Source organism: Ammodytes marinus, assembly GCF_949987685.1.
Source record: "Ammodytes marinus genome assembly, chromosome: 24".
Lineage (NCBI taxonomy): Eukaryota > Metazoa > Chordata > Actinopteri > Uranoscopiformes > Ammodytidae > Ammodytes > Ammodytes marinus.
The window spans coordinates 14,298,105-14,308,838 of NC_137228.1; the positions used below are offsets into that span (position 1 = coordinate 14,298,105).

Below are 10,734 nucleotides of genomic sequence, written 5' to 3' on the forward strand. Positions count from 1 at the left end.
AAGAGGACTGAGCCATATGCTATTGTAAAAATGTAAATAATTTGGTTCACATATGTAAAATACAGTAGGTGTTTAAAGCTGGTTAATGTGTATAAGATACTCATGAGCAGATGAATAAGGGGTGTGAGGGAATAAATAAGCTTTGGCCCCCTTCCTGATCCTTTTTCAGACACAGATGATTCATTCAGTTTATCACACTTTATAATTATTGTTGATATGTGTATTTGTGTGATTTGTCATACTTGCTTTAAAAAAAAATGTAAATAAAGACTTGTACTGACTGAACCCTGTTTGTTTTAGGCAAGAAGAGGATAGGCCTGATGAAGACACCTTCATGAATATGCCTCAACGTCAACCATGAATTAATTCTTTCAACATATTACTCTCCAATTAAAACGCACAAGTTCATTCAATTCCCCCAAAAAATTAAAAAAACTAAAAAAAAACTTGGGGCGCCCTTAGCTCAGTTGGTAGGGCGTCCCCCCCATGGGCCTCGGCCAGTAGCGGACCCGGGTTCGATGTCACTCCCCTCTCTGCCCCATTTCAACTCTGTCTCTACTCTAAAGCATAGAAATGCCAAAAAAATATCTAAATATCTAAAAAACAAAAAACAAAAACTTTATTGTCCCTCTAAGTTACGATGCAGAAGTGATGTCTCCATGGTGACTGGTGGAGGAAACTATGGGTACGTTCCAATACCCGTTCAACAGGCCCTCGTTCACTTGCCCTAGGCACTTGCCCTCGGGGGAATCCCCGCTGCCATCTTAAGTGTCGTTCCAATAGTCTGGAAACTGAAGTGAACTTCGTGAGATAGACCCTCGGAGGGCTGAGAGATCAAGTCAACATGGATGGTCACTCCGAGGCGGGTATCACCCACAGTGCATTGCAGTTCGTCTTCTTCTTCTTCTCCTTTTATTTTCCGGTAGACTGTATGCTTTTAGGGACATCGCGGCCACCCGCAGGACAAATATATATATATAAATATATTCCAAAACGCCTCAATTAGGCTATCCTATTTCCATACGAACAATCCAGTGAATGTATTGCAGTTTACACATTGCTGCTATAACACCGATGGCTGCCAATTAGAGGACTATTTAAAACAAATGTTTTTGGTTGAAAGTATAAATAAGAAAATATGTCGGAGCAAACTATTTACATGTGTAAGTAACAATATCTTGATAATCTGAGTTACCGTGTCGAAATTCAATGTTTGTTATGCTATGGAAATGGCTTTCTGCAACATAGGCTACCTTAGCAGAATGTTATAATTCTGTATTATTTGCATTCAGATTTACCTATGTAACTGACGGTCCATTGCGACTACAAGGGCAAGTGGGTTCCATTTAAATCCTCCGCTCCTCCCCCGCCCAGTCTCCCTCCGCTCTCCAAGTTCCCTCCGTGCAACGTATGCTGTTACGTCATGCCAAGGGCTGAGCGTAAATGAACAAGGGGAAGTGCAACTACTATTGGAATGCAGGGTATCCCTGTGTTCCAAATCACATACTATTTATTTTTACTACACTACATACTAAAGTACAGAAGAGTTTTAGGGCCACAGGAGAATATATTGGGAAATCCTAAATCTTTTTCTGGCATACTAAATAGTAAAGGAAGTATGGGGATTGGAACGCAGGGTGTGTTCAATGCAATTTCAATTTAACAATAAATACGATTATGAATGGGAAACGTCTGTGTACATTAATTTGTATGAAGCTTAACAGTTATTATCTGGTAAACCCTTTGATACACACACACATGGGTCACAAATGACCTACATTCATTTTAGTTCAAACATGGCTGTTTCTCTACTATATCTTTGAATTAAATGCATTTGATCATTTAATATTCAATTTTTCCATTAATAATTTTGTTTGTGATCCCCACAAATCATTATTTTCTATTTTACTTTATTACAGTTTTAAACATTTTCCTACATCAAGTGTGTGTCATTTTTTGAACTATTTGTTGTGCCAAATAAGTGCTAACATAATTAGTTCAAAAACCCTATTATTATTTCTGTATTTTTAAATAAACTAGACAACCCATTCTTGTTCATTTACACTGTATTATTGTATTATATTTTCATTTTATTTTATCTATTTATTTTGATTAATTTATTTAATTCAAGTTATCTTTTATTCTCAATTTCTCACTATTATTATAAATAATAATTTTATTTTCACGGTTCCCTATCTATGTTCTATGACTGTCAAAGTCACCTGTTCACATAAAGTACACAGATTGTATGAACAAACAGAACTCGATCAAAATGAATAAAAATAAATAAAAATAGTTAGAGTTTGATCCACATCCACTAGGTGGCGCACAAGTTTCAGTAGAAGCAGTTGGTTCAAGCTCTGCCAACTGGGCAACTCCTACTGACTTCATGTGAAAGTAGGTTTATTGGAATAGTTAAAACCTTTTACGATTCTCAAACCCTTTGCCTATATTCTAATATGGCTTAAACGTTGCATGAGAAAGTCCTTGAGTATATCTCTTAGGATGTATGATTTAAAGTTGTCATTCATCCAAATATCCTTAGTGATAAATAAAGTATCTATCTATCTATCTATCTATCTATCTATCTATCTATCTATCTATCTATCTATCTATCTATCTATCTATCTATCTATCTATCTATCTATCTATCTATCTATCTATCTATCTATCTATCTATCTATCTATCTATCTATCTATCTATCTATCTATCTATCTATCTATCTATCTATCTATCTATCTATCTATCTATCTATCTATCTATCTATCTATCTATCTATCTATCTATCTATCTATTTTATGTTTTTTTCTGACAAGGTATTCGCATGTACAACTTTCGAAAGTGCACCAGTTAGAGTTGTGAATTTAGGGCTACAAAACTACTTACTTAAACCAAACTTCTGCCCATGCTGCAAACACATAAACAGATCAATGAAATCCATCTATTCAAGGGTTAACTTTCTCTGACATTCTTTGAGGCAGTGTTCCGCCCCTGCCTCGCCCAGCCACTTCTACACTGGCAAAGTTGAGTCATAGCTGCTGTAACCAGACACTGTGTCCACAAATACTGGGCCAGAGACAACCCAGCACAGCTTTAAACACAAACCAGCAACTCCACACAACTTACAGCCAACATGAAGTTTGTTCTATGGACTTTCTCACTTCTTTTTCTCCTCACTGGAACTTTAACACAAGATTTAGGTAAGCAAGCGCCTTCTCTATGGGTATATTCTTAGTTATAACTACATAATGTTTATGGTATGCATGTATTTAAGGGGTCTTGCCTTTTATGGTGACGCTGCAAAGACTAAAATAAGGCTTGAAGCGTTATAAATACTTTTGCGTTCTTTATGGCAAGTACATTTCTCACTTAAACCATACATAATGTATTAGGATGACTTCTTGTTACAAATCAGTGGTTTTTGGTAGTAAGTTCATGATGGTAAAGGTTGCTCCGTGTGGTCATGTGTGGGTACAACAACAGCTAAATATTACAGATGTGTTGGGTTGGTTGAAAGATGCACTATGTAACTTTGGGTGTGTCAGAGAAGTGAACATTTTCTCAAGGTAACTGAATAAACAAACTTTCCTCATAGGAAAACTGGATCCCTGTTTGAAGTTAGAAAGCTACCTGAAAAGTAACTGTTTCACTGGTGTTGTTGTTTACAGCAGCAGGGCCCACAGTTTGGTTTACAAACATATTCTAGTCTTACGTTTGGTTCCAGGTGCCTCAAAATAATTTAGTTTTGAGTTATGATGATAGAATTATTCAATATTAAGTATTATATGAAGAGAGAATATGTGTGAAGTGAAGGCTCTGTGAATGTAAACAAATCCCCCTCCTCTGAAACTGCATAGTGCACCTTTAACCCCCATCCCACCAATATATTCTACATAAATGGATCTCACTGATTTCTTTGAATACAAATTGCAGTTCTGACCGGAAGTACAATCCACATTAGATAAGTAAAAATGCTTATTTACCAGCCATTGACTCTGGCATAATTTAGTTTTCCAACATTTCAGTTAATTAACATTAATTAATTGTTTTGAATAAAAAAAAAACTATTTTAACTTTTTGGTTGGGCAACCTTTAAAGTTAGTTGAATGTTTTATCTTCTAAAAGACCATCAGCAATAACCCTAAATGATGGCGGCCATATTTACAGAAGACAAAGGCCTCAACATCTTCTCCATGCACAGTTTCCATTCCACATTTTCCAAAAGGCAAAATCAACCAGATACTTAAAGGCATAGTTCAGTATTTAAGAAGTGGGTTTGTACTGTATGATGCAGAGGGGGAAATATATATTGGAATGATTGAATAAAGAACTGGTGAGATATAACAGAAAGTTTACATCTGGGTTCTTCACTAATCCCCAGAGGGATGAGGGTTATTATGGGAGTATGAAGAATTTAAACTGCTCCCCAGGGTCCTAAAACACACAAAAATACAAAGTACATGTCCACTGCTTTTTGGTATTTTTGGTCAGTTGCTGGTGTAATGTCATGTATAGTTCATATTGCATGAATATTTCATCTTGCTTGGCGATGTGCTAGAACTGTAACCACTTTTTAATGTGTAATGGAGAAAGGTTGTTCCTTAATTTTCCGATGCAAGTTTGAACAATTATATATTTTTTTACAGATGATGAACGTTTGTGTGATTCAGAATGGTCAGAATACTAGAAAATCCTACTTTTTACATTAGTTTTTTTTTTTTACATTTGTACATTTTAAATTATAATTATTTAAATGTTTTACAATTAACAGCCCACAAACCCAAATTCCTCAATTTACTGTTAGATAGGACAAAGAAAACTATCCGGGATTTAAGGCAAATTTAGCTCATTATCAAAGTAACAATATAATAACTATAGAATATAGCTAGGGTCATTGAAAATCATCAAACCGTTTTAGTATGAGATGCTTAAAAATCCCAGCCTATTTTCTTTAAGATAAAGTAGAAATAGCATATAGTAGTGTGATAGTGAGTCAGTGTGTAAAACGATACTGTGTCCTTGTCTGCATCTGCTTCCTGTTTAAACAGAGATGAGGGCTGCCGCAGGAAACCACAGCTATGCAAATGAGAAGTATATGGCACGCGATCTAGAGTAGCTCAGACCATGGACATATAAAGAACTGCTTACACTGACAGACGGATGACACTGAATTTAAATCTGCTTTTGATAGCTTGCTGAGATTCGATATGTAGAGGTCTGACATTTATTAATAACTCTGCTTTTTTTAAAGATAATTTTTTGGGGCATTTTTGCTTTTACTAGACAGTTTGGAGAGACAGAGATGAAATGGGGTATAGAGAGGAATGATATGCAGAGAACGACCAGGGCTGGATTCGAACCCGGGCCTGCTGTGAAGAGGACAGCCTTAATGGGGTGGGGGGCTTTTTAACCACTACACCACGTCTATGTTAATTCAAACACATAGTTATAAATAGTAAAACCAGAAACACTGATCATTTGCTGTAGATTCAACCCAGTCTCACAGGGAAATGTGTAATAGTTTCTCTCTGTGAAAACTTAAAACATGGCGGCCGTTATTCTGTTACAGTTTTAGGATAGATATGCTATAGTAGGTGTAGAGCGCTCTCCTCAAAGCACATGTGCTCCTGTGTTTGGGTGTCACACAGCGGGAGTCAGACAGTGTATTTGGTTGTTGCTATGACAATGAGCAGCTTTGAAGCATGAGTCACCACTGAAACAAGTTGTTTTGCCACATGCCACACAGCAGCGTGCCCCATGAGGCTACAGGGGCCGACAGAACATTGTGAAATACACTTCAAGGCCAAACTAATCACATTCGCACGTCCTGTGACTGTCACACACACACACACTGTAACGCACACACACTGTAACACACACACACACACACACACACACACACCCTAGTTTATCTCACAGTTTAGTACCGTACACACACTCAAGAGAGGATATGGTCTGATACAGTATAATACCTCACACCAGAGAGGAAACAACTGCAGTTACATCCAAACTGAAATCCATCAAATATAGATCTTTTAACCGTCGTTTAAACATATTTTACATACATGGACTACATGGTGTTACTAAAGGTTGCAGGCAAAAAATACTGGAAGAAATCCCCATGTGGTTATGGATATACTAAACTGGATTACAATCATTTATGGGGCAAATGAGCGTAGAGGCTCAGTCCTCTTCACAGCAGACCCGGGTTAGAATCCAGCCCGGGTTGTTCTCTGCATGTCATTCTCCTCTCTGACCCATTTCATCTCTGTCTCTCCAAACTGTCCAATAAAAGCAAAAATGCCCAAAAAAATTATCTTTAAAAACACAGAAAAATCTGGTAATGATGTTGATTAGTAATGGTGTTCTTAATGTCTTCCTCACACAGGATTTGACCTGGGCGATGCTCTCGACGATCTAGGTGAGTGCTTTTCTTGTTAAAAAATGTTTTAAATCCATTTTATTTGAGTTTCCCTACTTCCAGTCTGACATGTTTACACTATATAGTATTCACCGGTTAGTTACTCGACCCAAATGAATGAATATAAACCACCTTTTGGTCAATTCTGGCAAATATTTTATATGAAAAAAAAAAAGTTTTTGTTAGAATGTATTGTCCCTGTCCAATTAACCAGAAATAAAAAAACATTTTGGTTTCAGGAGTCTTTTGGTAAACGTTACTTTGAAGTAGAACACTACTGAAACCGTATATCTCGCCATCAAAACTTGTGCGTGTGTGTCTAGGATATGTACTTCTCTATTCTGAAACCCCACAGACAGTGCAATGTGGTCAGTAATGGATGTAGAATGATGATGATTCATTGATTCGTGTCTCATCTATTCCATCTGATTCTTTTGACTCACTATAGAGTAAACTATTAGTGCCGGGAATACACACTCAGTATAAGAAGTATTGTAGACAAGCTGAAGCCTGAAAATAAACTCACAAGATTTTTTCCGGAGGATATTCTGTAGATGACAAAGCATGACCTAAGTATGAATATTCAATAATGTCTGAACATGTGATGCAATCTGTCTCTAAACTGATTTTTAATCTATTTAAAAAAAAAATGTAGTTAAAAAAATTTAAAATATAAATACAAATTTATCATTTTCCTTCTCTATTTTTATTTATTACATTTTTTGCACAAAAACTTTATCTATATAAAAAAATTTGTAGGAAAATGTAAATGTAAACAATAACAGTACAATGAAAGCCTATTTTTGCTTCTACAATAAAACTATGAAAAAAATAAACAAACAACTGAGTCAATTCTCTATCTTCTGAAGCGATAGTGTGAAATGTTTGAGAAAAAACGCTGGAAAAAGCAACTCAGCTGATATAATTTTTGGTCAAACGATATATCAACCAATCCAAAAGCTTGTTTCAAGGACATGCTGGATAGAAGTGTTGACTCTCTGTCAGATAGTAACACCGTCTCAATTCAATGAGTTCTAATCTCAATTCTATTTGTTCCTAAGCAGCAGATCCTACGCCCGCAAAGCCGAAAGAGCAACCCAAGCCTCCTCCAGCCAAGCCTGGATCCGATGGTAAGTATCCTACAGATCCAAGGTTCAAGATGGTTCATTTGTCATATGCACATTAACAATTCCAGCAGCAAGTCATTGGCAATTCAATTCTGAAGTCCCAGGCTCCTCTCAACAATGTGATATAGAAGAAGAAAATGTAGAATAGAAACAAGTGAAGAGAGCAACACCTGAGACACAAATAAACACAACAGTAGAGCAAGGACACAGTGCAGATAAAACGTGTAGAGATAAGGTGTACCATATTAGTATAAAGTAGAATGCAAAATGGAGCCAAATTAAATATACACAAAATAGAATACTTTACATGGAAATACAAATGGTATGTATGCCTTGAGATTTTGGTGTGCCTTCCTTGGCCACAAAAAGTTTGCTAACCACTGCTGTAAGACCCCATGGCCCAATGCTGTCATGCAGAGGGTATCTATGTGTGGCTCCTGTTACAGTTATAGGCGTACACCAGTTCACACGCTAGACCAGAAAGTTATGAGGTCAACGTAACTCTGTGGTCAGAAGAGCATGCAGTCAGTTGAGCTGTCCAACAGTCATGGCCAAAGCTTTCGTTTCAACATTAAAGTAGCTACGAGGAACTTTTAAATATTTATCAGATTTTTCCTCTGGGACAAATGTCATCAGAACAAAATTATGTTATTTTGCAGAAACATAGTCTTCATCCAAATAATTCCTTAAACATCATTCATTTTGATTGTAATACTTCTATATTCACAAACTTGAAGACTGTCATATTAGGGATTTTTTCCCATCACTGAACCTTTACAAATGAATGCACAAAAAAGCCATATCAGTGATGAGGCATGTCTGAAACAGGCACTGGCCTTAGCGTATAGTGTGTTGTAACCACACACAACAGTGAGGTACTTTGCACTTATAATTCCTAATACGTGATATCAAATAAAACTTATATTCAATACGTTTGTGAAAAGTATTTTCCCTCTATGGTGCATGTTTTGGATGAACTACATTACATTACATTTTATTTAGCTGACACATTTATCTAAAGCGACTTCCATTAAGTGCATTCAACCATGAAGGTACAAACTCAGAACAACAAGAATCCCGCAAGTACTATAGCTTCAAATAAACCAAACTACAAAGTGCCACGTGCAAGTGCTACACGGAGATGTAACAAGCGCAATTTTTTATTTATTTTTTTGTCGAAGTGCAGTCTGAAGAGATGTGTTTTAAGGCTGCGGTGGAAGATGTGTAAACTATCAACTGATGTTAATGGGGAGCTCGTTCTTGGAGCCAAGACAGCAAAACTAATGTATTTAAATCTATTCTACCTCTTTTCTCCTCAGGTGGGCTAGACCTTTTGGATGCATTCGGATTCGGTAAGATACACTGACTGTGACTTTGAGTAAAAAATGGCGATTACTTTTGGTTGTTTGGTTGTTAATTTTTTTCAAAACACCTCACCGCTTTCTGCATCTCATCTCTGAACCAGTTTTTCAAAGCATTGATGGACGCAGGTGTGATCTAGAACACAACACACACACACACACACACACACACACACACACACACACACACACACACACACACACACACACACACACACACACACACACACACACACACACACCAAAGCTCAAAAACAACACCATAAATCATAAAAAATACCTGCTGTTCCTAAAACCCTTGCATTACTCTCCCCTCCCTCCCTATGCTCAGTACCAGGTTGACCTGTTTATGGATTACCCAACCCAGTCCCAAATCAAACAGTATATTAAAGGTGCTACAAGGAACTTTCAGTCTGTGTTAATTCTTGCATCCCCTTTGGACAAAAGCGCTAGTGTTTTAACTACGCCAGCTGTTGTTCCTGGGTAAGCGTACCTATGACAAAGGCATTTAGAAAAGCTATATAAAAATAGCATTCTGTGCACTGATGGTCTTGCTTGCTGTTACATGCATGTCATGTATGATCATCAGAGGAAATATTACACTGTTTAAGAAATATTTAAAAGTTCCTTGTAGCTACTTTAATTATTCCGACAAGATGCATGATGTAACCTAACTGACCTGCAGCACTTTTCTACGCCCATGTGATCGGCAAAGACAGGATTTAACGTCTGTGTTTGACTTTACTTCCTGTATCATGTCCATTTAATATACTATATAAGAATTAAGGCCTTAATGAAAAACAACATTTTTTCCCACAGATGACACACCGACTAAGAAACCAGTGCAACCCGTGAAGCCAAAGCCTGTAGATGGTGAGTTTTCACACTTAGCTCTGTAGTGTCTGGCTTTGAAAATAGTTTTTTCATTTAACTGCTGAAGTCAAAGTAAAACTATTTTAACCAATGCCTTAAATTGCACAGAGACACCACTAAATCTTTCAGAAATGCTCCCCAAAATTAACATACGTTACATAAAAAACACATTACGAAGTTTACTTTAAGTATCATTTGCAGCAGAGCCTAAAGTTTGTGTTTGTGTATTACAGATGGCTTCGGGTTCAATTTGGACGATGCTCTTGGCCCTGGTGAGCAGTTTGAAACTCTCTGATACTATTTACAAATGTTTCTTTCAATTATTTGATCTTCCTGCTGTAAAAAAAGCCCGATCCCTGCGTTCCAAATCTCATACTCTTTCTTTTTACTATTCTAGATACTACATCTGATCATAAAAAGTATCTAGTTAGCATGCAGTATGTTACAATTGGGACATACTTTAACTCATTTATTTCATCACAACAACGCACCTTGAACTTGCCTCTTGCTTATATACAGTCATATGAAAAAGTTTGGGAACCCCTCTCAGCCGGCATTATAATTGACTCTGCTTTCACAAAAAAAATATAAAAGTGGTATGTATTTAATTTACCAGGAACAGTTAAGTACTGGGATGTTTTCCAAACAAAGATTTTTTGAAAAGCAGTATTTGGTTGTATGAAATAAAATAAAATGTGAAAAACTGGCTGTGCAAAAATATGGGTACCCTTGTGGTTTTGTTGATTTTAATGCCTGTAACAGCATGTAAAACTGATGACTTTAAACACAAAGTTGGTTGGATTATGTTGTTAAGCCTTGAACCTCATATAATTGTCTGTTTAATCATGAGAAAATGTATTTTAGGTGCCTAAATGCAAGTTGCACTTCTCTTTGACTCTCTGCTGAAGTGAGACAGAATGGGATCATCAAAACAGCTCCCAAAAGATCTGA

At 36.7% G+C, this 10,734-nt stretch overlaps 1 protein-coding gene across 4 annotated transcripts in view; it reads left to right on the plus strand.

Moving 5' to 3' along the window:
- The first annotated feature begins 3,051 nt into the window (after positions 1 to 3,051).
- cd99 (CD99 molecule) overlaps positions 3,052 to 10,734 on the plus strand; it is a 20,660-nt gene continuing 12,977 nt past the window's right edge. For 3 of the 4 annotated variants that reach the window (XM_080053061.1, XM_080053063.1, XM_080053064.1), the window contains exons 1-6: positions 3,052 to 3,201; positions 6,390 to 6,422; positions 7,484 to 7,552; positions 8,869 to 8,901; positions 9,730 to 9,783; positions 10,017 to 10,055. In XM_080053061.1, the coding sequence (XP_079909187.1) occupies positions 3,135 to 3,201; positions 6,390 to 6,422; positions 7,484 to 7,552; positions 8,869 to 8,901; positions 9,730 to 9,783; positions 10,017 to 10,055 (295 nt within the window). In that variant the 5' untranslated portion in view covers positions 3,052 to 3,134. The remainder of the gene's footprint in view (positions 3,202 to 6,389; positions 6,423 to 7,483; positions 7,553 to 8,868; positions 8,902 to 9,729; positions 9,784 to 10,016; positions 10,056 to 10,734) is intronic. The other variant, XM_080053062.1, reaches the window with a different exon arrangement.